This window comes from Watersipora subatra, chromosome 11, assembly GCF_963576615.1.
Source record: "Watersipora subatra chromosome 11, tzWatSuba1.1, whole genome shotgun sequence".
Classification (NCBI taxonomy): Eukaryota; Metazoa; Bryozoa; class Gymnolaemata; order Cheilostomatida; family Watersiporidae; genus Watersipora; species Watersipora subatra.
The window spans coordinates 10,166,949-10,194,794 of NC_088718.1; the positions used below are offsets into that span (position 1 = coordinate 10,166,949).

The 27,846-nt window shown below is 34.4% G+C and overlaps 2 protein-coding genes across 2 annotated transcripts in view; both read left to right on the forward strand.

The window, feature by feature from the left end:
- LOC137407807 (amiloride-sensitive sodium channel subunit beta-like) overlaps positions 1 to 14,265 on the forward strand; it is a 32,180-nt gene extending 17,915 nt beyond the window's left edge. The window contains exons 7-15 of the mRNA XM_068094188.1: positions 50 to 116; positions 1,210 to 1,313; positions 2,856 to 3,019; positions 4,115 to 4,225; positions 6,771 to 6,876; positions 8,230 to 8,366; positions 9,358 to 9,425; positions 10,746 to 10,833; positions 14,107 to 14,265. Coding sequence (XP_067950289.1) covers positions 50 to 116; positions 1,210 to 1,313; positions 2,856 to 3,019; positions 4,115 to 4,225; positions 6,771 to 6,876; positions 8,230 to 8,366; positions 9,358 to 9,425; positions 10,746 to 10,833; positions 14,107 to 14,265 — 1,004 coding nt within the window. The remainder of the gene's footprint in view (positions 1 to 49; positions 117 to 1,209; positions 1,314 to 2,855; positions 3,020 to 4,114; positions 4,226 to 6,770; positions 6,877 to 8,229; positions 8,367 to 9,357; positions 9,426 to 10,745; positions 10,834 to 14,106) is intronic.
- Positions 14,266 to 18,958: 4,693 nt separating this feature from the next.
- The window catches only part of LOC137407808 (amiloride-sensitive sodium channel subunit beta-like), a 29,635-nt gene continuing 20,747 nt past the window's right edge, over positions 18,959 to 27,846 (forward strand). The window contains exons 1-2 of the mRNA XM_068094189.1: positions 18,959 to 19,060; positions 27,686 to 27,820. Of these exons, the coding sequence (XP_067950290.1) occupies positions 18,959 to 19,060; positions 27,686 to 27,820 (237 nt within the window). The remainder of the gene's footprint in view (positions 19,061 to 27,685; positions 27,821 to 27,846) is intronic.

Below are 27,846 nucleotides of genomic sequence, written 5' to 3' on the forward strand. Positions count from 1 at the left end.
CAGTGCCCATATTTTTCTACAGACTTCCCAACTTTATTTATGATTACAGGCTATGGCCATGAGATTCAAGAGATGTTGCAAGAATGCATTTTTTTAGGAACAACATGTGGACCTCAGTGAGTTTCCTTAAGCTCTAACAGTCATTTTTCTATGTCAGAAATTTTGTACTAGAAGTTGTCTTGTCTTGTATTACATGAGACATTTTTTACTTTTAATATGTATGAAATAGAGCTGTCTGACTCTGAATTAGTACAAAGTCAAAATATACTCTCAACATCATATAATAATATAATATATTTTAAAATACTTTGATAATGCAATACCATATAATGTGATATGATACAATATGAAGCCATATTATGTTGTTTTGATCATATCATGTTATAATATATGTTATTATGTTATGTTATACTAGAATTTATTATGCTACATGTATATTATATAACACAGATACCTTAAGTAATATTATTATAACATATTATGTTACAGTATCTTTTACACTACTACCATGCAGTATAATAAATAGTACCAAATCTAATATGTTATTGTAGTAATTTTAAATCATAGAAAAACTTAAATATACATTGACAGACTTATCTTATAAGCTGTGATGTTAGACTCAATAAAGTAACACTAAAGCACTCTAACCTTTACAGATCCCTCAATGAAGCTCATGAACTACTGTTCAGGTATTCTAGATGTCAAGAAATAAAACATAAAACTATATCTATAAATCTCAGTGTCTGTCTTTTTGTTAAACCCTCTGTCCAGTTATAGCAATTGTTATCAAGCAATAAAAGTTCCGTACGATGCTGGAATTGATCTTGGGCCCTCAAGATCTAGAGGTAACAAGCATAATCATTTAACTACACGGAATACGCAGGTTCATTGTCCCAATAGTTTTTACATTGATGAAGATACTGACACTGAAGCGCTTGCAAGAGGCTAATAATTAGCACTGTTGACAGTTATGTGTAGCAATTGTTTAGCTGGCCCAAAATGCGGATGTTGTTTTAGTAAACATTTATTAAAGGTCTAGCTTTCCAGGTAAGTTACTCAAATTCATTAAGTAGTTATTCTATTACCGAACGAATGGAGCTTGTCTAATATTCATATGTATGGTAGTTGTATTAAAGTAGAGCTAATGCAGTCATATGGCATTGGTAATAGAGCATAGCATATTAGTAATTGGAGTTCTGTATGTTGCAGGGATTTCTACCAATTCTATGATCGAAAATATGGCAATTGCTATACTTTCAACAGCGGCATGGATGGGAAGTTTGCAAAGATCGTCAGTCCAGGAGCGGAATACGGTGTGTTTAATACAAGTATCCTGCTGAACCCAACATTGTGAATCCAACAAGAGAGATGAACACTACATAACCATTTTCAATGGGCAACAGATTATTATTTGCTAGTTAGATGCACTATGCTTCCGATCCGCAAGTCGACATTATCCGCAAGCCGTTCTCAAGATAAAAACAGCAGAACTTTGCTAGTCAAGCGGGTTTTGTACTCACAAATACTTATTAAATGTTTCATTAATGCAAAAGATGGAAACTACGCTTGCACTTGCTGTGCAAGAAAAAAATGCAGCACAAGCTATTCCATTTTAGACATTTTCCGCGCTTTAGTCATTTCTATTTTAAAAGCTTGCTACGAAGCACGCTTACCAACATTAAATTAAGCTAACATTTTTAGTGAGAATGTTAGTTTAATCCTTATTAAATATAACATTAAATGTAATATATAACATCCTTATTAAATCTTTTCTGTAGTAGAAGCCATATCCACCAGTCGATACAGTTAAAGTTTCACAAAAAATATTGCATCATTCTGGATTTGAACACCCATCATTCAGTTTTTCAGCTGGCACACTATCATCTGCACCGATGAACCCCTCATTAACATCTTGGAAAAATTGCTGATATAAATATTACACCTGATGATCGCTTGTGGTACACTAGACTGCCAGGGTACCGGTGATTATAATATTAGACTATGTTGAGGCTATAACTATTATTTTAAAAGAAACATTTAACTAGTTATTATAATAAACTAATTATCCCCTATTAGTATACTTAGATTTTCAGAGTGTGCTCACATGTGCGCATTTGGAGTAGTTAGAGTTGAGCAAATTGTGCTTTTCAAATGTGCTTTAGCTTACCTATCGAGTATCTGTTACTCATCCTATCACATATGTCATCATCTTTTCTTTTGAGAATTTTGATGCCATTTTGCGGTACTTCAACATGTGATTTTGAAAATCAAACATGTATGTTCAAAATGACTTCGATTGTTGAAACAATTGGGCACACAAAATTCATGTTGTATGCGAAAAAAATTGTAGAGATGTGGTCATAATTGAAGTTGAACTTTAATGTATGAATTCCTACTAAACCGGTTTATCAATTTTTTTCGGTAGCTTTAAAAATGCCTGTAAGCTCATAAGCTGTAAGGAGAGTAATTTATAAAACTGTAAGGAATCATTTTAAATTTAGTTGATGAGTCAGAGGTTTTTTTCATCTCTTTTGATATTTGTTACTTTATTATGTTTTTTTCAGCTAACCTTTTTAAAAGCAATATTTTAAAACATAAGGAAGATGACAAAAACTGTGCATAGATTATATATCACTTAAAAAAGGCATAAAGTTACAAACCAGCTTTTTTATAATCAAATGATATTTAATGCTAAATAATTGCTTATACTTAATTGCATGATGCAGAGGCAGAAGAGATACAGGAGATCAGTTTTTGTACCTTTTGTTCAAGGAACTTTTTTTCATGTAGTTTGAGGTCATAACACGCTTGACAAAAAGCAAGAAAACATGACGGTATAAGGTTATATATTGCAGGTTTAAGCCTCACCCTCTTCATCAATCAGCCAATGTACATGCCAGCATTGAGCGCTCAAGCCGGTGTCAGAGTTCTTCTTCACAGACAAGGAGAAACTCCCCTTGTAGCTGAGGAAGGGTTCAACATTGCTCCAGGAACTAAAAGTGACATAGCTGTCAAATATGTAAGTATTTAAAGGCTCTGAAAGTTGGTTTTTGTAAAACAAAGTAATTCTCTCAAAGTTTTAAAATAATTATCTGATAAATTGCATCGATCAGTAATTATTAAATACAACATAAACATCTTGTTAAAAACGTGATATGTGGTACAGTATTCTATTCAGAATGGAGAGAACCTTCCATGCAAGGTTGGTACAATTGTCGTTGCTTCATACAAAAATGTAGTCAACATTATGACTAAATACACTATATCTTAGCCTCAATATGCAGTGCACATCTCAATACAGTACTTTATATTCTTATACAGTACCAACCAAGCAACCTAGAGTTGAATCTAACTTTGACACAAAGTAAGGAGGTTAGACCATATTTTTCAAACCACAGAAATATTGGATATATATCAATTTATAAATTATTGAAGGTGATCTGTTCACTCTTCAGTGCTATATAACAAAAATGATGAAATTGTTGCATATAATTATAACGAACAGTTCACGTTATTTTCAACAAGCAGAAGATGAGTGTATCAGTGTCATTTTTAAACAAACTTAGAACCTTTCTGTTCATTAATTTACAAACATAAAAATGTTTAAGAAAGTATTTGAGGTCGTTAGCCCTAGGACTCGCTCAGTTATTGTTGCTTTAAGTAGTTTAATGTTGTAGATTCTTTGATTGCAAGTGATTTTAAGGTTCTGAAGTTGAAATCTGTACTATATCAAAAGCTGCCTCTATTCGTCTGCCCCAAGTGATGCTAAAAGTGTTAGGGCAAAGATTGCCACGCGAGACTCAAATTTAGATTTTCGTATTTCCATCCAAGCGCCCTATCATCTCGATCACCTTGCTGCATCCGATAAAATAATTATGCATATAGTTAATACACACGACAATCTCTCTAGATGCCTGAGCTACTATCATACTAGTAACATATACATGTAGTTATTTAAGCTGGTAACAACATAATTATAGTAGCTAGTAACATATATGTATTTCAATGGTCAGCTTTTTGCAGTCAATGATGTATACTGAATATTTATACAGCATATGATCGTATCTCCTAATTTCAATTACAGACAGACATTACTGTAAATAATATACTGCAGGTGGAGCTAGAGAGACTAGATGGAGAGATGTACACCAACTGTACTCATCAGAGCAAAAGACCTGCTGATGGTTCTCTCCATGAATACTATCCAGGAAACTATACTCAACAGGTGCAGTTGAAGTGATTGTTTGTTTTAAACAATAAAATCTTTTAAAATCATTCTGTAAATGCTTTTAAATACAACACAAAACTTGTACAAATGCAATTTGTATTTAAATACATTTAAAGTATGTTTTTAAATGTACTTATATTTGAATACATTTTTAGAATATACAAATGTATTCTAATATATATTTTGTGTATTTAAATACAACACTTAATATTTTGTATATCGTTGGTAGTATAGCCAATATACGGGTTTAAATTAATATCGTTAAAAATTTTTATACTAAAAATAATACTACTAGATAAAATATTGTCTTTCCAATGGAATGCCAAAGGTTTAAGCTTAGCAAATGTCGATGAAAACCTTCATTTCTTGCTTCAAATAGTTCTAGTATATAAGTTAACTTATATAAGTTAACTTATTTCAATAAACCACCTTGTACAAAATATTTGTTACAACAAAAATAATCTGTGATGTCCTTAAATATTTATTTTTATATGGTATTATATTGTGTTATATTATGTTAGATAATGGTTTTTGAACTATATTGATTTATATATTGTATTATGTTGCCTGTTGTGGTGTGTGCGGTGCTATGCTGTACTATATTAGGTTTTACTGTATTCTATTATTTTATATTGTATTATTATTTACATATTATATTTATCTTCCCACGACCAAACACGAGCGAAGCGATTGGTTTGGGAGACTTATGATAAATGCACATGTGCACACAACTCCTGAAAAATTATCCATTAACGGCTGTCACCAAACCCTTGTTACGAAATCTTATCAACAAATTTAACTATTTTTCAGTAAAGCCGTTTAAGTATAATAATGATACAAAACGCATATAAACCTATTTAGATATGTTACCAGGCCTTAGAAAGGTTACCGAAAATTTCTAAAACTAACCCATCTGATCGGATTATGCATAAATAGACAGATTTATTTGGCTGAAAATCGTTATTAAAACTTGCTAATCCTCACTTTTATCAAAGTTAAGACCGGAAATTAAAACGCTGAGCAACAGAGAATAGAACGATTAAGTCGTGCGCATTTCACGAAAGAAATAATGTGCACATTTCACCAGTCTATAGCATTGCCGAAGGTTTCTGTAATTAACGTAGGAGTACTGAAATCGTTTCATTTTTGCCGATTTCAAAGTAACGGACATTTTGGAAACTTTTGAGTACTTTGGAATTCTAACTGATGTCCAACGCACTGTAAGCAAAAGAAATGATGATGATATTTTTTCTAACGGTTCTTATGAGATTATTACAATAATTAATTAAAAGTTTGGATGACTACAGAACGATGACTACGTAGTACAGATTTTATAAAAATCTATATAAATATCACAACTTCGTGATATTGTTAGCTATGACATTTTGAAATGTAAACAAAATTGTGCATTAGTTTTATATTATTACTATATTAATAATATTGGTTATTCTAATAATGTCAGTGCATTTTACTTGTAATACTGGCCAATATTGCATTTCTCCTATTGCAGGAGGAGAGATAAAAACATATAATCTTTTCCTTTCATTATTGCTATTTGTTGTATATAATAACACCCACACCCAGTACATTACAGCTACCATTGCAGTTATCTTATTGCACTGCAGTGCCATTTGACTGCTAATATTGATTTCTCAACCATCAGTACCCTTTCTTTTTTCCAATATCACTTTGGTCGTGGGCTGTATGACAGTGGATTTTTTAGTATGATAAATTATTTATATCATATTTTATGATGCTATACCATATTATATATTAGTTGCCAATAGCAGAAGATTGTATTAAAATATTAGTTGATCGACTTCAGATATCTACTCCAATCTACTATCACCTCTGAAGAAGTTATTACCTAGTTGCTGATAATGTTGGTCAAAAATTTTACTATCAACAGCACATAAAAATTCTTTTGCTTTTTTTATTATTTACTATTAATAAGAGCATTGTCCGTTTGTCCTAAGCCATGCTAAAAGTGTTAAGAAAAAAGATTACTCTTATTGGGTATCAAGCTCTGGGCACCAGACGCAAAAGTAAATGCGCTACACACCTCACATCCTCACTGGATAACTATGCATGTACTGATTACTCATGATAATCTCTCACAATACAAGGAACTAGCAAGTGTATTTATACAGTTGAACGATAAACAAAAATTCTTTAATATCCAAAAAGGGTTTAAACTGCAGAATCCAATATGATCCCTATGTATCCCTTAGTCAAAGCTTGTGTATCCAAAGCTTCCGTAGTTTGGCTCGGCACAGCATCTGCATATAGGCAAGAGCCACGAAGGTTTAGCAAAACAATATTTCTGGAAAAATTGATGCTGATTAATTTGGCACCAGAATCTTGTTCATAGATCATGTGATTTAAAGGTTACAGCGATTTATTCGCACCATTGTTTAATATTAAGGTTCCTGAATATGTAATTAGGTTTCAGTAGAAAAATAATTTAACCAGCGAAAGCATTAACTAAAACATTTTAGTTATAACTAGTTGAGCCTTAAAGTGTTTACACATATCTCTTTAGGGTTGTCTTAAGACCTGCCTGCAGAAAGGTACGATCGCCCGGTGTGGATGTGCCAACCCAGTCTATAGAGGACCGCCTGATGTTCTGACTTGTGACAGTACAAAAGGTTGGAAAATTAATCCCTATATTGAATAACCTCATTATAATGTAAGCGCAGAAATTAAATTACCGTAAATACCCACGTCTAAGACGCACTGTTTTTTTTAAGAAGTTGACCTAAAAACCCAGGTGGGTCTTATCCATGGATACTTTACTTTTATTATAAAAATTATGCATTTATCATAATATAGGCAAATTTACTATACAAATTTAAATCTTACCATATTTACCCTCGTGGTCACCATTGGCACATCGTAGGCATGTCAACTTTCCTCATGTTGCCGCCCTTGGTGAAAGTATGCTCACCATTAACCATCCATTCGGCCCATTTCTGCTTTAATGCTGCTTTGAATGGCTTTTTCACAATGACATCCATCGGTTGCAGAATACTGGTTACGCTGCCGGGGATGAGGACGAAGTCTGTAATGTGCTGCTTCAATTTTGATTCAACATTGTTGGTTGTACAGCATCGGAAGGCGTCTAACATTAACCGATTCTGTCACCAATCATTCGACGCGTCAAATGATTTTACGAAAATTTATATGAAACACCACAATTTCTATAAAAATTAATAGAAATTTAGGACTAAAATTAAGAAGCATCCTGTACACAGTTACACAGCCTTTTCATCGTTTTTTGGGTCAAATATCTACTGCGTCCTATACATGGTATCGTCCTATACGCGGGTGTTTACGGTACATCAAATTAAAAAAATTTTCTTACAAAATATAAATACTTTTCTATTATTTGAGATTTTGTTTGTTGATTTAAGTGATATGACAGCTAGGCTGTTTCAAGATTAAAATCGACAAAATGTGATTGCGGTGAAAACGCTCAGAATAAAAAGACGTCTCAAAAAATTACATCAGTAGTCGTGTTTTCTGTTTATTCATTTTGTAAGGTCATTAGTTATTGCGTTCAATTTGCAGTGTTAAACATCTTTATGGTCGTTGTTTATGCTTTACGATTGTTAGAAAAAAACTGCAAATATAGCTTCAGAAACATTTTTATAGATGCTTCAAATAATTTTATTGATATATTGTTTAGAAATGTTCCATTTTTTCCTCTAACTTCAGTGTGACCATGTAAGTACCCAATAATGGTGAGACCACGCATTTACCATTAATAAACAATATGCAGGATTATTGATGCCATTTTTGGAGATGTCTGAACACGTCTTTTTTCTGACTATCTTAATCTTGACATAATTTTACCAATTTTAACCTTGAAACATTGTGGCCATCAAATCACCTATAACAACAAAAAAAACATCTCAAATGATAGAAAAAGTTCTATAGTTTCTATCTTTTAAAATGTGTTGTGAGTAATCTTTTAATGGCATTCTTTAATATATTTTTAGTGGAATGCGCTGTGGCTGTTGCGGAGGAGCTCTTAGACCAAGGCAATTGTAGCACAGACCAGTGTCCCTTGCCATGTTGGGAGTCACAGTACCAGCATACCATCTCAACGAGCCAATGGCCATCCAACAACTATGAGGTCTGTTAGAACTTTCTATCATTATGATGGTGTGAGCGTTTTTTGCTGCCAACAAACATGAGCTGCTATAAACTCTATGATGAACCTTTTAAGGTAATTTTAGATGAAATAAAAATATATACTAAAACTGATTAAATTTTAATAGCTAGATTTAGCACTTTTTAATTATTAATTATTATTAATCATTATTATTATTATTATTATTATTAATTATTTAACTGGTTGCAAACGTAAATAGTTTCTTTCTAAACTGCTCAAATTATCTGTGATCTTTGAATAATTTTCTTGCAAAAAGCTAAAATACGTTGTACTAGTCAATTGTAAAAGAAATAGCAATGCTAAATATTTTTAATTTGTTTTACTAAATTTAAATTCTTTTAGAGTTCTGTACATTTTGTCACTATTTTTGTAAAGGCAAATCAGAAAGTTCTTTCGAGTTCTCTTATTAACCAAATGTTCAAAACGCTCACACAAATCTTGAGGGAAAAAACAATCACTCAGCAAAGCAGCCAAAATATTTTCTATTCAAACTCAAACAATGCTATGCCCTTGTACTAAAACTTTAATACATCTCAAAATACAGTACGTGGCAAGTTGTTGAGGAACAAAAACTGCATCTTTACATAAACCAGATACCTATTTTTAACCATAAAAACATCTGAAATAAACCAAATTTAATTTTAAATTCAAACATAAATTGGACATAGTTTGGAACTTACCCATATTCTTATATATTATAGGGTGATGCTCCATTTTTAAACTCTTTTCCTATAGTGGCGGTCAAATAGAGGGGGGGTTAAAATAGACATGGCGTTCAATTAGAGGTTTTACAGTAGTTTGGAACTTACCCATATCCTTATCCAAGTAATAGTATTTTGTTTTAAAATCACCACCTTTATCTTAGTTAACAAACAGGTGAGCAGAGGCTACTAGACTCAGCCAAACATTCTCTTTAATTTAACCACTTATAAAAATCATTCTGTTCTTTTAGCCTTATTTGATTCAAAATCTAAAAACAAGATCTGCTTTACTAAGAAGAATATTGGAGGACTCCTCAAGGTAAGGAATATTTCATTAGTATTTTATCATTTTTTATTAAAAACTCTACTATTATAAGAGCTTAAGGCTAAAAACAGATTACATCTTACGCGATTCAAACTCTCAACATTCAACATGCTACCACCTGCGCTGATTGTTCTCATTCCATTATTTGACTTATATAAACTAGTATGATGACAGTCCCGTGAGCAGTGAAAGATTGTCATGTGCAATCATTATATTCCTAATTATTTTGTGATGCAGCAAGGTCATCGAGTAGTGCAGCAATAGTGTGCTTGCCTTTGAATCTGATGCATCGAGTTTGATTTGCACACAAGGCAATATTTTTTTCTAATGTTTTTAGGCTGGCTTCGGACTAGCCTGTCTTGACAAACTGTCGTTTTGCGAAGTTGTCCCCCGGCAAGCGCGGTGAGCAAAACAACAGTTTGTCAAGACAGGTTAGCTTCGGACAAACACACATGGCTCTTATTATAGTAAATATTGTCCAGATAGCTATTTTTTACACTCATTTCTCTGTGCTGTATCAGCACAACTGACAATCTCTCGTGGCACCTTAGACTGCCAGAGTACTAGTTGTCATAATTGTGGGACGTTATGAATAGAAAAGCTTATAAACATTTCTAAGTTTCATAGATGCAGTCTGCGTCTATATTAATTTGCTTTGCAAAATTTATAAAAACACACATAATACATATTTACATTAATAATTTGTATACTTATGCATACTGCCAACACAGTGGGCCTTATAAAACTCTGTTATATTACATTTGCGTATACCTGTGTACAGAGCAATTTTAAATGTACACTGCCTGATACTTGTAATCACTGTTATGCATGATGTTTGTTACTATGTTTGTTTATGGATATCATTATTCATACAATGTGTGAGTGTTATATCTTTATGCATGAATGTTGTCAGCTTTACCTCTTTGTGTACATGTTTTTAAATACACACTACTTAATATCTATGCATGCACTTATGTATATTTGTTGTGCATAATTGTTATGCATTTCCATATGAGTATATAAAATTTAGAGCTATTAACTCTTCATGTACACAGTGCTTTTACTTTGTACTTAATCATGCACTCCTGTGCAATGTTTGTACGTAATTTTATGCGTAGGATGTAATAGGATTTCTTTTAAAATTAACACATTTTAGTTTTTCCAATAACTAAAAAAATTATTGTTATACTACAAAATATTCAGTTGAATATGACATACATAATGCTACTTATTATAGGTGTAATGATCTATCAATGTCATTGCTGCAGGTATGCACTACCATCAGGTTGAATGACTACCATTTTAACTTTTCAGAGATGGCTTTCGGGAAGAGTTTGTTAGACTCGATGTTTACTTTGACAACCTCAACTTTTACAAATACAAGGAGCAACCAAAAATGACTGTAAGTATTGAAAATTTGTACAAAGTAGCTATTTACAATTTATTTTGAGCAAATGAAAAACAGTCTAAAAATACCATATGAGATTGTTGCAAGGCTTTTTATGCATTGCTGTGCTTAAAGCGCAGGTAGATGGGTATAAATCCTTTGAATCAAATATGCAATTGCAAGCTATTTTGTATCAAATTCAAAACAGGTAAAAGACGATGTTTTTTGTAAAGGCTAGTTCATACTATATCTCCATTCTTTGAAGTTGATGCCACAATACTTCGGTGATTGTCGATGACAACAATATTCACACTATCACAAACTCATCTGCGCTTGCATCAGCAAATACTTCATGACATAGTGTCATATTTTTTTTTTTTTTTTTGCGAAGAAAATTCTTTGTTTTCAAGTGCTCGTATCAAATACTAGTCATTCAACAACTATCATTAACGGAAATAAATAAATAACGCTATCCGTGATTGCGAATTACTATCGGTGAAATGGTTCACATTAAAAAGGCATGTCATTGTTCGGCGAAATATCGAGAAAGTTTTACAGCTGCAAACTTTCTCGACGTACCCGCATTGCTTTGTCAATGCCATCGCTTTACGGTTCACATAATTGACGGTCTATGCCAAAAGGAAAACCTCGTCGTACGGCGATATAGTGTGAACCAGCCTTTTGGAACTACCAAAAATCTGTCATTGAAGTAGCCAATCAGACTGTGAGATATGTGATTATTCGAAACTTTCCTTTAAGTAGCCAGTTATAGTACAACAGCTGGCTTTCCAGAAAACCAGGAATGGTTAGCAGGAGTCGCTATCTAAAGGGCAGTGAATCAGTGTTTGAGGAGAGCTTCGACGAGGAGAGCAAAGCTACTCTTCTCACCAAAGCTCTCCTTTTTGCTGACAGAAATCCTTCAGCATGTGTTGTCTTGGCAGACAGAGACCATTGTGCAGCAGCGGAGGCTGCAGAGCGATTATTGGCTGGCACACAGGTGTTGGCAGAAGGGACTGTCATGGGGTTAGTTGTAGCTGTTGCGCTACAAGTGTGTGAGACCGTGGTGGTGAAGACCGGTTGGAAAAAGAAAGTTGGGTTGGCATAGCTGCAGCTTGGTTCTGCATAACAGCTTCAGCTTTTTTTGCACAGACGATAGCTAAAAACCGCAACAGTCACACGTTGAGCACCTTTCATTCTTACAAACCGTACAGAAACATAAACCAACCTTTGCTATGTTGAAGATATAGGCAGTAGTTTCAAACATTGGAAAGTTAGAAAGCATTTGTAACCTTGAGCATTTGTAACCTTGAGCATTTGTAACCTTGAGCATTTGTAACCTTGAGCATTTGTAACCTTAAGCATTTGTAAGCTGTAAACCTAGCTACACTGACTGGTCCCCAAATGCTTAAAATCATACAAACTTAACTAATCAACTAGAGAACTGTATATGTTTTTGCAAGTTTGATCATAAGTAAACTGCATACAAACTGCAGGTTGCTTTTATTTGATGCTGACCGAGTGCAATTTATATGAAAAGATTCTTATCAGAAGATAGTTAAAAAATAAACTTTAAAACATTTTTACTATAATAATAGTTGGGTGTTGGTCAGTCTATTTGCTCAAAACTAAGAATAGAGATGAAAATAAAGAAGTACATCATACAGGATTTGAACAGCTTATAACTCTAACACCTGTGAAAACCGTTCTCTTTAAACTGTTTCTGAAAAATTGTGCAGATACTTGTTGTCTGCCCTTTATCAGCATACCTGACGGTCTCCCTGAACACACTAAACTGCCAGTGTACTAGTATAGCCTACATGAATAAAGATATTGTATGTACTCTTTTTAGTGATGTTTCATAGGCTCGGGCAATAAGTCCTAATGTTGGACAATCACCCATTCGTTTTCTTATTAAAAGCATATATTTTTTTCAAAACAAAAAATCCCAAAGTTGAATACGATCAAGAGGCTAGAAAGAGCAATAACATGTTTCTGCTTTTAAGAAAATTTGTAACCTTTAAATTCTAGTATTTTGCAAAACATTGCAATTATCTGCCCATGTGTACTTGTACTAGCCAATCAAATGTGCCAAACGAACTTGTTTAGAAGATTGATTTAATTCTTTTTTACAAACTTTCATTTAGAACTTTTTAAAAATTCATAGTGGGTTTAAATGAATATTTGTTCAGTATTTTTGCAAAGTTTTACTCAAGGTTTAAATGAAAGTTTGTACGAGGGTCAGTCAATAAGTAGTGGGAACTTTGTCATAATGTTTTATTACAATAAGATATAGCTACAATTTTTTGTTCACTTTTCAACATAATCCCCTTCTGTTTCTATGCACTTGTTTCACCTTTCTGGAAATTTCTCAATTCCTGCAGAATAAAATTCTGGCCGCTGGGTTCTAAATCATTCGCGCGCAGCTTTCATGACGGCTGCATCAGCAGTGAAGTGCTTGCCTCTCATGTGGCTCTTTAATGGACCAAAAAGATGAAAATTGCTTGGTGCTAGATCTGGACTATAAGGAGGGTGTACTAACACCTCCCAGCCTAGTTCCTCAATTTTGGCCATTGTACGGGCAGCAGTATGTGGGCGGGCATTGTCCTGGTGGAACACAACATCTCTATTCTGGAGGCCTCTTCTTTTGTTCCTTATGTCTTGCTTCACCACAGCCAGGAGCTCACAGTAGTTTTTAGAGTCAACAGTGTTACCATGGCTCTTGAAACCCCAAGTTATAGGATCTCTTCTATCCCAGAATACTGTGAGCATTACTTTCCATGTCGTTCTCTGGGATTTGAACTTCTTCTTTACAGGAGAGGTTGTCTTCTCGCCCATTCTTGGACTCATCAACCCACCAATAGCAGCTTGTTTGTGACATACAGCTTTCCCCATATTGTGGTTTCATTTTTTCTGTGTATAACTCTTGTTTCCACACTTTCAGCTCTCAAAAATCTTATAACACGTCTTCGCTCTATGAGTGAGCATGTTTTCAGCTTCGTGGCCATTTTGAATATTAATAATATCAAATAGTTTAATCACTAAAATGATGAATTTTTGAGTAAGTGATGAGAGCTCCCATTTATAAAAGTCTAGAAAATATTAAATTGCTAAATAAAATAAAACAAAAGTTATGACCAAATTCCCACTACTTATTGACTGACCCTCGTAAAACTGCCAAATGAACTTTTATTTAAAATTTCCTTGAATTACAGTGCTATAAAATCTAAAAACATCAATAACTATAGCCGCTTGCTTTATGTACTAATGCAAGCATTTTATTTCTTTTAGTTTCAAGATTTGATTGGCGCTATTGGCGGCCATCTTGGACTTTGGATTGGCATGTCGGTGGTATCATTCGTTGAGATATTTGAGCTGATAATCCTTTTGTTTGGAGTCTGCGCGAAATGGCTCTGCAAACAGAGGAATCAAGTTAAAGCTTTTAGCTAATAAAATTATTTGATACTATTATTGACGGCACAGAGATATTTACATTGATTTGTGATGTGATACACTACGCTGCCAGTATTTAACGTAATATTATATGTTATTCTGCCATCTAAAAAACGAAGTTTAAATAGTCATGTACCCTGATAAATTTGTGTTGTGTCTTTATCTACCCGTTCAACAGTAGCAGTTGTTTTTTATATTACTAGCTCGATCTTATGTGATGATTGCAGCCATTTTCGGTTTTGTTTAGTAATCATCCTAATAATACTAATATCTGTATTGAAATGCCATTATTTTGTGAAATTCTAAAAACAAGCAGTCTAAAAAGTTGTTTTGATTGTGTTGTTTTATTTTATTTTATTGAATTGATTGTTGTTGAATTACATATCTAATAATAGTTAAAATTTGGTTTACAATATTGCACATATAAAATATATCATAATGACATCTTCATTACTGTATAATATACTATTTTTGGTTGCCTTTTTGTTAATATAGTTCACAAACTTGTAACTAATTTCAATTACTTTAATGTCACAAGAATGTTAAGGCGCCATAAGGAGCTATAAAGTTTAGCTATTGTTTTATAGTATAAACTATAATTTCACTAATTGTTAACTAATAAGTGACTACATAGCAAGGTTATTTGATGTATTTCTCAATATTACAGAGGTATTTTAAATATGAAGTGAACACATTTATTTGAGTTCATGCTTCCACATTTAAATGTTATTGTCTGATTTAACTAACAAAAATTTATTTTTCTATTTTTTTTCCGTTTATTTTCCTTCTCTAGTCTGACTCACTTAGACAACAAGAACTTAAGCACCAATTATTACATCAACAAGTGCTTCCCCCTTGACCAAACTTTGGAGCGGTGGTTCATAACCTTGTTGGACATGTTGAACAAAAATGGTTCTATCTGTGCTGTCACCAAACCTTTTTTTGTTGAAAAAATAAAATATGCTTTTTCTCACATTCAATATGTAGGTATCTTGTACTGGTACACAAAATGAACATCACTGTGTTCCAAGAAAAAGACAACTGCAATGCATACTCACAAAATGACATGTATACCTGTTTGTACTTTTTGACCTTGCAAATCAATGTGGCTTCTGTTGTTGCCTTTGAATTGACTCACCAAACTCTCTGTGTGAGCAAGGCCTAGAAGATCGACTATGGTGTTTGCTTGGCTTACTGAAGCAGAGGCTCTGTGTGTGTGCGTGTGTGTGTTTTTAAGGTCACTGTTTCACAAACAATGTTCATGTGATCTTGACTTTTCTTGACCCTAAGGCAAAGAAACCTCGACGTCTGGAGACATGCCCAGCTACAGAGAACAATCTAATGTTGGATGTCATTTCTGTCACCATTAGTAGACTTTTTTTTTTAAATTGAACCCAACCTGTTGTTTGCAGGTCAGGTGTTCTAGAACACTAGACCAAAGCTGCTAGGGTTTTATAGCGCTTGCTAGAGTTAGAAACTCGGGTATAGCAAATTGGTATTTGCTAGACTAACTAACTGTTAAACTGTTCACAACTAGGAAGGCTTGGATTTTTGCAAATGAGTGTGTGGTAGTTTATTTCACTATGACACTGACTTGACACCACTGTCACCGTACAGTCTAAAATTCCATAGCAAAAATCCCGCTAATGTAAAATCACACATAGAAAACATTTAAAACAACATTCAGTACAAGCAAAATGTAGACAAATGTTTGCATTTAAAATTAATAAAATGTAAAGAGACATGCACTGCTAATCTTTGCCGCCTTTACTATCAAATCTTGACTCTCAAAATGACCATAAAATGGAATGCACTATAAGCTAAAATATTTAGTCGAATACATTTCAACAGGCAGCAAAATGCTTTATGTTTAACTGAATAACAGAAACTGGCTGAGGACGCTGAGCGGATGGTTTAAGGCGGCAACAGCTCGAAATGTGTCAGTACACCAAAAAGTCGAGTCTCATTGGTCAACAAAACCTGCCCCCCAGCCCCATCCATTCTTATTCAAATACACACCCATGGTGTGACAATCACCAAGGAAGCACTAATTCAATCGGGCAGACCACGAACAGATCTGTAAATCTGCTCTTCACATTATTTTCTGTACCATGCCATACACAGAACACTAGTGCAAATGCCTGCAAATTACTAACATTTACACTGGGTTTGATCAAACCCAGGTCGAGTGAGAACCAAACATTTAGAGTCGTACTAAACTTATTCATTTGTAACTTATTGTAAAATGAGTTCAAACCATATAAGCAAGAGAACAATTAAGCTAAGCAATGTGGCTTTGTCAAAATTTGTTAAACCAATACAATTACTTTAATAAGCTTCAAGTAAGAATAGCCTCTACATTCTATTTCCGTTCAGTCAGACAGTGTACCAGCCAAAGACAGTCCAGTATCTCATTTTTACATTTGACTGTTAAAAAATTTAGAGACAGTAAAGTTTTAGTAAATCTAAAAATTGAACTTAATTTCGATTTGAATGTAGTAGTACCACAGATGCTGATGAGATTGCAGTAGTATAAGAACTGAGGAACTATTAGAGACATTTTCTGGACCGATAAGACTGAAGAAAAATGTATGATGTCAAAATGTATAGAATGTTTTAGTTAAATCACAAAAACAGGTTGGCAGCTTTTAAAATACATACGAACAAAGGTCATATGTTAAACAGATAAGATTTAAAACATAGGAATTTTCTGTGAAAGCAAACTTTCTACATTCTACTAAAATGTTTTTACTTACATTGAAAATAGCAATATTGTACGTTTTTTTTCGGAGATTCATTTTTCTAACTTAATGACAGAAAATGCCTCAAAGCATAAACTATCAACCAACCAATTACGGACTCAAAATTAAGGCAAGCCAGGAGGAGAAGTACTCAATTAGCTGTTTGTTCTAATTTAGCTCTTGGGTGTAAAAACCCTGAAAGTTGCAAATCCAATATATATAAATCTCAAGGTTTGTCATTGTCTGTCATCTGTTCGGATGTCTGCCTGTCTAGTTATAGCTATTAAATCTTGGAATAAAAAGCTTGCTACGTGCTAGATTTGAACTCACGGAGATTGCAACCGCAAGTTTCAAACCTTGCTGTTATCATAGACCGCTGTTATAATATACCGTTTACCATGTGCACATGCTAAATGTGCACTTTTGATTATTAACTAATATTACCTTTCATATTTCTTATTTTTTGAAATTGTTTAAAAATTAATTTTTTGCTATCATTAACTACTTTTCAAATTTGTAATTTTTAAATGAGCCGCTTCAATTTCAAATGCGCTGTCACACTTTTATTTCCGATTTTTTGTTAAGGTTCGTTTGCTAAATTGGTAAAAACTAACACTTTTTACGTGGACAATTTCATTATTTCAAGTAAGAATAGTCTCTACATTCTCTCTCTGTTCAGTCAGACAAAGTACCAGACAAAGACAGTCTGATATCTTATTTTTACATTTTTACTAGTATCAAGAAATACCAGGATCATAGTATTCAAAGTTTTGATGAATAGCTTCTGCAGGGACAGTAACCTTTTTTATACACACACTTCTATACACAAATTGTTATTATTAATTTAACATATTCAGTATTTTTATTTTGTTTTCTTAGTTCATATTAATTGTATTATTACCAAATGATCTGTTATTGTACTTGTAGAAAAACAGACCTAATTTAGCTATTACTTGCTAATTATTTCTCATTTACATTTAAGCACTTTTATAGTTGTTTTATTTTATTTCTTAATTTATTTGACTTACACAAACATTTTTCGTCATGATATGAAGTTTGAAAGCTATAGTTGTTTGACAAAGTTTAGAAAAATTTATAGTTGTTTTTATTTCTTGATTTATATAAACTGCACAAAACACTTTTCTCATACTATGCAATTTGAAAGTTGGAATGGTAACTGTTGGTATATGTTAAATAAAAATAAATTTTCTGTGTAAAGACTTATTACCCGGGCATTCACCTAGTTTTTACTATGTATGATAAGAGCTGTGTTCATCCATTTGTCTGGCTGCCCAAAGTCACGTTAAGAGCGTTAGGCAAAAATATTACATCACACAGGAGTTCCACCAGAATATATTGATTCCAAGCAAAGGTTGTTACCATCTGCGCCACTCCATCACTTTTCCACGCCCAAGATTAATTGTGCATATACTTATTACACCTGACAATATCTATTGATGCATGGGGCTAGTTATAAAAAGGAACGGTTGTCTGAGAAACAACTTCATTACCGACCAATTAACTGTAGTTCTAGTTTATTTAAGCTGGAGCTACAGACAGTTTTTGCGAGATAAAATTTATGCTAAATTTTACAACAAAAGCTTCATTTAGGCGAAATTGAAGCAGCCTTTTCATAGCACTCTAAAAGTCTCAAGTACATGATATTATTAGTATAACAATCTGATATTTGTGATTATAGCTTCATGATACATGCTCAATAACATTGAATGCTTTGCACGAGATTCTCTTCATCATAGCGAGATTATTTATCTACCTAATAAAACTATTCAATTATTAGATCTCTTCAAAGGTCGTTCACCCTTATTCACAAAGATGGTTATTTCTATAGAGGCGGTTTGCACACAGCCTGTTGCTTGGTAATATATAAAATTAGTTTCACTCATGACTTGTTGAATATCATAAGTCAGTGTGCAAACCGAGACATCAGCATGCAAGACGTCGAGGCTCAAAAACCAGAAACGATTGGAAGAAAGTTGAAAACTGCGCTAATCGAGTTTTCTGAAACAACCAGTGCTCATGGACCTCCAAAGGTAAGCAGATGTGTTTTTTCAATTATATGTTGCTAGTTATGTAGCCATGAATCAAAGATTACAGTTTTCAGTCTACAATCCACCAATTAAAATTTGGGGGTCACAAAAAGTCATTGATGATACAAGGAAAAGTATATGAGATATGATAGTTTAAGTCATGGCTGAGGCACATGTCAGTGCAGGATAACTGATTCGTGTTCACAGTAGATGAGGGCATGCCTGGAAATGCATCAGCAAAAGTCATAGCTTGAGTTCTTCATAAATGTTTTGAGGTCTTCATGCTAGTCGAAAGATCGCCTTATAACAGATATATAGCAGTAAGCCTGATGACACCTGGAATTGTTTTCATTTGTAATCACATGACCTGTGGGTGGGAGTTTAAGACGCTGTTTCTCAGGAACTACATAGAGTTTTGAAACCAAATAATTTTGGTGATTTGGCGGAAGGCACGGAGCATGTCATTTTAAAGTTTGAACAACATCAACCAAAAAATGTGGAAACATTCAAGTAGACTAACAGACACTCCCCCTCCATGACAAAATGAAACTTATGTAATAATCTTGATGCCTTCCGCAGATGCTAAAAACTATAGAAAAATTACCATGTCAGTCATATATCATTGAAAACCTAATGTAGAAAGTAACTAAAAGTTTATGAACTAAATATTGGGTACACATTTTTAATATGCATTTTTTTAAAGTTAGGCCCGCATAGTTCTTTAGTTCATTCGTAAGTGCCGTATTTTAACGGGTGTCCTAAATCAACAATTCCTCAGAAAATTCCTGTTTAGTAACAGGCTTTTCATACTAGGCTAACTCACTTGAAGTTTTATTTTCAGCAGCATGTCATGACCAAACATTGCACCGAATTCCTAATTATTAAACGTATAATAAATTATTTACTATTGTCAAACCAAACACAGTGACTCATTGCCTGTAGATAACTAAGTTTTTTTAGTAAATGAGTAACAGGCAGGTTAAACATTGATATGTATTTGCGTGCTCAGAATAAATAAAAACAAATACACTCGCTGCCATTCCGACTGTGTATTGATTGATTGCGTTAAGGATGTAAGCTGCTCCAACTCGGCTAATCTCAACGAAGAAAGTGGTTTTCTACCATTACAATAGCTAAAATAATAGTGAAAATAACATTTTTTTTCTCTTTGAGTACCTTGAAAATTGCGATTAAAAACAAAGAATATAGTAAGCCAGCTACAATTTGCAACACAAAACTGTTGCACGTACACTATAAAGTTCAATTAGCTTATGACAATGTGGCTTGAGTTTTAAAGCTGTTGGCTTCACTAATGGCTGCATGTTTTTGCTTATAGCGCAGTATTTACGCTGGGTAAAAAGCTGTAGTATTTTAGAATTTCTATTATTATGTGTATGATTTCAAGCCCATACAATGCAACCTTTTTTGGAGTTGCATAAATATTCTGTGGCTTGAAAAACTGGCCGTTTATCTCGGTTTACTACCGCCTCAGTTTATTAAGTTGAATGTCAGTGAAAATTATATTTGTCTAATGAGGCCAATCATTTCAACAAATTAAATATACCTAAAATAATTGTCATTTTTCAATTAAGAAGGCTTATAAACGATGAGAGCAATAATCATCATACATGTTGTATGCCTTTGGTTATCTCAAACGACAGCTATGCAATTACTAAGTAACTTGCATCTGTGGATATTCGTATCAGCGCCATGTAATTACCTTGAAACCAAAATCTTTAATTATATTAGCATTTCTTTTGCCTACAGTTTTGGTTGAAAAAGCTAAAAAATATTTTTGCTATCTTTATTAGTACTTACTGGTTGCAGTTTTCGTAACCTCAGCACTCCTACCGTTAATTCCATCTCGAATGCTTCCATTTTTGATACATAAAGATAAGAGAACTGCAACATCCTAATACTCATCATCATCATCGTCATCTTTATCATCATCATCCTCGTCATTGTCATTTTCATTCTTACCATCTTCATCCTTGCCATCATTATCATCGTCGCAGTACTATCGTTGGTGTGACAATTACGCTTTCATTCTGGTCTAATTCTGCATCACTAGCCTGTGCTATGTCATTGTCAATTTTGTGCCATTCATTATGGTCTACACCTTCTTTCTTCATATTCCTTTGAATGAAGTATAAGTCACAATATAGATCTCTACAGATTACACTTTTACTCTAAATGTAATAGAAGAGCCAACGTCCTACTTCGCATGAATGTTAGGTGTTGGCTTGAACAAATTGTTGCTCATGATGTTCATGACCATTTTGCAGCAATCCTGAAGTTTATTTGCCTCTGTGCTAGATCAATAACTATTCTTTAAGAAGAATAAGTCACATATATTTAACCCTCTTATACTAATGAAAACAGCAATAGACAAGTTTATTAAACATTTGTATTCTTTTATCGGCGTGTCTGCTCGGCATTATGGGTGCTTGTGCATCTATTGGCTTAGGTGTCTCTGTCTGCCTGCCTGCCTGCATGTCTGTCTGTCTGTCTGTCTGTCTGTCTGTCAGTATGATTGTTTGACTATATTCTTGTCTGTCAGGCTGCCAGTTTACATACCTCCCTGTCTGACCACCTATTTGTCACTCTATCTGTCTGACTGACTGGCTGTGAGCCTGTCTGTCTTTGTCTATCTGTCTGTCTGTCTGTCTGTTTATTTCTGTCAGTCTGTCTGTTTTTATCTGTATATTTCTCTCTGTCGGCTGTGAGCATTTCGATCTTCGTCCATCGGTCTGTCTGTTTGTCCCTGTCTGTTTTATCTGTTTGTCTCTGTTTACCTGTCTCTGTCTGTTTACCTGTCTCTGCCTTTGTTCGTCTTCATCCGTCTCTATCCATTTCTGTCTCCGCCTGTCTCTGTCTGCCTATATCTGCCTCTGTCTGCCTCTGTATGCCTCTATTAGTCTGTCTCCTTCTGCATCTGTTTTTGTCAGCCTCCATTCACATCCGTCTCTGTCCGTGTCCGCTTCCATCGTGTCCATGCTCGTTTTCTTCTAGGTTCATCTCCTTCTCTCCGCATTTGTCTCCCTCTCTCTATGTTTGTCTCCCTCTCTCCGCGTCTGTCTTTTTCCGCATCTGTCTCTCTTTACGTCCATATTTCTTTCTTCGCGTCCGACTCTTCGCATCTGTCTCTATCTCCGGTTCTGTCTATCTTTCTCTGTTTCTGTGTCTCTGCTCGAATCTGTCTTTCTCTTTCTGCGTCCATCTTTCAATCCGCGTCTGTCTCTCCTCGTCTGTTTCTCTCTCTAAATTCGTCTCTCTCCGTGTTTCCCTCTCTCTTTCTGGGTCTGTCCCTCGCTCTACGTCCACCTCTCTCTCTACATCCGTCTTTGTTTTGGTGCCCGTCTTCTTCTTTCTGCATTGGTCTCTCTTCGTGTTTGTCTCTCCACGTCTGTCTCTCTGTTTACGTCTGTCTTTCTATTTTCGCGCTTATCTTTCTCCGCATCTCTCTATTTCTGCGTCTATCTCTCTTCGTGTCTGTCTCTTTCTTATTCTCCTCCTTCTCTCTCTCCCTTTCTCCATCTCTCCCTCTCTCCCTCCCTCCTTCTCTCCCTCTCTCCCTCTCTCTCCTGTCGGTCTGTGTCTGTCGGTCTGTGTTTGTCGGTCTGTGTCTTTCGGTCTGTGTCTGTCGGTCTGTGTCTGTTTCTGTGTCTGTTTCTGTCAGTCTGTGTCTGTTTCTGTGTCTGTCGATCTGTCTTTGTGTCTGTTTCTGTCAGTCTGTGTCTGTTTCTGTGTCTGTTTCTGTGTCTGTTTCTGTCAGTCTGTGTCTGTTTCTGTGTCTGTTGATCTGTCTCTGTGTCTGTTTCTGTCAGTCTGTGTCTGTTTCTGTGTCTGTCGATCTGTCTCTGTGTCTGTTTCTGTCAGTCTGTGTCTGTTTCTGGGTCTGTGTCTGTCAGTCTGTGTCTGCATGTTTCTGTCAGTCTGTGTCTGTCGGTCTGTGTCTGTCGGTCTGTGTCTGTGGATCTGTGTCTGTTTCTGCCAGTCTGTGTCTGTTTCTGTCGGTCTGTGTCTGTATGTTTCTGTCGGTCTGTGTCGGTCTCTCTGTCTGCCTGTCTGTCTATTTAGCTGTCATTATGTTTGTCTCTCTGAATGACTGACAGTCTGTTGCTCTGATGACTGGCTGACTGACTTTTTGGCTAACAGACCAACAGACCAACTGACCAATCAACCAATAGACTGACTTCCTAACTCATTCAATCAACCAATTATGCACCCACTGAGTGTCCGTAACGATTTTGGAAAAGTATCTGTTCATCAGTCTCTTTGCCTGTTTGTTTATTCATTTACTTTCTTGTAGGTTTGTTTGCGTGCTAACTTATTTGCATTATATACAAGCCAATATTGATTAGAATTGGATTTAAGCTACAGCAGTAATAAAAATGCCCTTCATTGTAGTACAACTTAGAACTATCTTTATTTCATTCGCAAACAGATTTTAGCCCTTTCTAATCAAAAGGAAAGGATTATTGTATGATCATTAATGCATTTGACTGTCACCAGCACTAAGCCTTAGAGCCTCAGATTTGTGTGACTAGCATCATTGCTCATAGAATGATCACCTTAAAGTTACAAAGATTGCAATTAATTTTGCATGTTGGCAAGACGACTCTGACTAACTTTTTTACAAAACACGATGTTTAACATTTGCTGTTTTTGCGAATATTGAGGAAAAAGTTTGCATTTAGCCGATGTTCTGTCTAGCTATCTTAGGACGAAGTCACTATTTTATGCAGTGAAACAAGTTACAATCTTTTGACATCTTTTTGCTTGCACTGAAAATGCTGTGCTACTTCAGGGTATCAGCACAGCTATTGTTTGCTTTGGTTGTATTTAGACATCCCTATGATTGAAATTCATTGTCCATTTTCCGGTAACTTTCAGAAAATCCAACATTGTGCCAATTAGGTACAGAACTAACCAATGAGATACGAAAAGTGTAAAACTAAGCAGAAACATGTTTGACAGTGGTATTTAAAACTTACATAAAAAGTTAAAAGAACCAAAACTTTTCTATTTAAAATTTCCTTCATTTGTTTTCAAAATTTATAAATTTTAACGAAAAATTTGTAGAAAAAATGAAATAAACTTTTTAAGAATTTGGCACTTTTAAAAGTCTAGTACAAGTATACATGTTCAGATAATTGCAACGTTTTGCAAACTATTAGACTTTTAATATTACGAATTTTCTAAAAATCAGAAACATGTTATTGCCCTTTTTAATGTATTCATCATATTCAACTTTGGAATATCTTGTTTTGAAAAGCTTACCTCTATTATTTTAGCAAGATGATGATTCACTAACATTATGAGTTATAGTGTGAACAAATGAAAGATTTTGTAAAAAATTTCGTCCTAAACTCGATATAAAATATCCCGATATTTGTCAAAACCAGCATGCTTTGCTAGCATATATGTCATGACTAGCTGTGCTACCCGGCGTTGCTCGGGTAATAAAAAAGTCTTTGGTCAGAAAATTGATCTGTGTTTAACATATAACAATTGGTGCCATTTTAACTTTTAAACTACATATCAAGAGAAAAGTGTTTTGTGTAGTTGAAATAATTTAATAGAAAATAAAAACAACTGTAAAGGTTTTCAAACTTTGTCAAACTGCAACTTTCAAACTTCATATCATATAGAAAAGGTTTTTTGCAGGTCAAATAAGTTACAAAAAATACAACAACTATAAAAAGGTTTAGATATAAATGTAAAATAATTAGCAAGTAGTAGCTAAATTAAGTTGGTTTTGCTACGATTACAATAAAGGATGATTAGGTAATGATGCAATTATTACGAACTGGGTAAACAAAATAAAAATCCTGAATATGTTGAATTAATAATGACAATTCTTGTATAACATTCATGTACAAATTTAGCTATTGGCCTACGGCCAGCCATTTTGCCGAAAAATGCTGATATTGCTTCATGATATGTAAACAATATTTTTTCAATTTCAAACTCTATCTAAAACAGTTTTGTTACATATATCATTTCTTCAATATTGTAAAGGTTTTGTGCTACCTTCACTTTCCTCCACTAGTACAAGACTCCTGCATGAGTACAATACATATATTTCTGCTTAGTTCATCAAGGTGTACAAGAAATGAATCAAGTGACAAGCAATGAACAGGCCCAGAACAACTCTGCTCTCTACTGCAAATGTTCAGGCTTATATAGCTGCTAAACTCCGCCCCTGTTCTGCTTTGTTACACCCGGCACAGCTCAGCCCGGCCCGGCTCGGTCCAGCTCGACTCAGTCTTCAGTCAGTACGGCTCTGGCTTGGCTATGCTTGACTCGGCTGTACATCGGCTTGGCTTGGCTAAATGTAAGGGGACGCCATCCACCACAATATGTTAAAAAACCCTGTCATGCAATAAATTCAGGGTATCTATACTTCGTGTAATGATAAAGTGATGTGAAGCTACGATAACTATGAAGCTAAAACAATCCTCTACAACGTTCCTTACTCATACAAAACTATTACTTTCACCATCAGAGTGAGTGCTGCTTTTTTACTTATTTGTGTAATCACGAAAATTTGAACCTGAATCTGAATCGGCTATAGTGCCATCAACATAAGTAAGTATCTGTTTTCTAACTTGGGAGGTACTTACACAAAAAATGTTTGTTTTTTTTGTAATTGAAATTTTTGCATAGAAGTGTGTGTGTGCGTGCGTGCGTGTGTGTGTATGTTTGAAAAAGGTTACTGTTCCACCAAAAGATATTTATCAAAACTTTGAATACAACTATACTATTATCTCTCGATACTGGTACAAATGTAAAAATGAGATATCATACTTTGTCTGACCGAAAGGTGAGACAATGTCGAGGCTCTTCTCACGAATGCAGTATACTTGTCCACGCGGGAAAAATATAGTAACTGAACCTTACGAAAAATATTTATTAACAGGGGCGTCGTAACGGGTGGTCGCATCTGTAAAATAATCAGCGCGCGCTAAAGCTATATCTATAGCCGGAATGTGTAAAGATCTACATACAACATATTTTTTAGAAATATATATATAGATTGATCTTTTATAAGCTTTCAGATATCTATTAACTCCTTTGTATGTTCTATGCAAAAACTCCTGTCAGAAAGCCGCCACATGTTTTTGCAAGTTTTGCTTATCCTGCACCTTTGCTAGAACAGAGCAGCAGAGCCTGGGAACCTAGCAGAGCTTATTATTCATGAGAATAAACAAGTGTACCAACTTGAGGTACAAAACCTTTGGCTAGCCAATGTAATAAGCAGCTTTGAAAACATTCATCTTTTTTTAAAAGACTTATGGTTGCTATGCCTTGCCACAAAACCAATAAAATTGCGCAAAACTAGCTGACACATGCATCATTTCAATACTCAACATGATTGTATAAAATTTTGGGCTACGTTTTAGTTTCTTCAATTTCTAGCTTAATTTTTTGTGGGAACACAGGATAGGTTTTAACTGTTGTATGAATATATGTACTTACATGTGTTGTAGCAGAGAACAACTCATTGTACACTTCAATTAGCTTTTATACTACATAATACTATGTAATCCATACGTAATTGCCCTGACTACATGCGTATACCATGATCTCAGACAACAATGTAGCCTGAGCTCCATGATTCCCATCATAAAACATAAATGCTCTCTTGGTACATTTCTGCATTATTTTAACACATTTTAATGAGATATTGGTAAGTTTTTTTCTCCAACTACAAATTTATTTTTCTACTGCCAAAAAGACATAGGCGTATAAAAACTGCAACTAATAAAACTGGGTGATTTTTACTACTCATTTTAACAAGCTAGCGGGTTTAGATGTGCCAGATTTGTACTTGCTGTTCAAGTCGGTTTAAGTCATTATGACACGACTGTAAAATATCATGTAGGCAAGCCTTGACATTAATTTTTTATACCAAGTATCTATCCATACCAAGTGACACCATAGTGTAATCAGACTATTAAGTCCCATGTGGTAACAGGTCTGGTTATATATATACATGACAAATGCACTCCTGTAGTGCTGCTTATCAATTTGAGCAAAAATAACTTCTCTCTGCTTTCTGCGGTGCCTTCTTTTTGTTCTTTGATGCAATGCATGTTTCGTAAGATGTCTATTTCAAACTTATACACAGTTTTCAGTTTTCAATGGTAGACACAATATAATACTGGCCAAAGAGCTTCATTCCTTTGAATAACAGTGCTCAATGATATCATTACGAAACAGCTCAATACCAATGGCTGCAGCTAGCAAAGGTCATTATTAAAGTGACCAATAGTTTCCATCGTTATATAAGTAAAAAGTGAGATCTTCGTAAGACTAATTGGAAGATTTCAAATTTTTTATTAAAAGTATATAAGGACATTTTTGATTCAATTTTTGAACGGTATCAGTGTTGCAGATATAAATACGCAAAAATTTACGGTAAAACAGCTCAATAACCTTCATTAATGCAGTTACTAACAAATGAGAACATTATAGTAAAACTGACCAATGGGTTTCATTGTTACAGTTGGAAGTTCTAAAAAAACATTATAGTGAAGCTGACCAATGGGCTTTGTTGAAACAGTTAATATCAAACAAAAATGTTTTAGCATAACTGACCTATAGACTTTTATGTTACAGATAGTTGGTCACAAAAAGGTTCTAGCAAAGCTATTCTGGGCACTGCTATTTCTCACAGGCATTGCAGTCTTCACTTACTTCACTCATGCTCTAGCCTTGTCTTACAGTCTTTATCAGACGACAACAGATATCGAGGTAAGTGACAACAGATATTGAGGTGA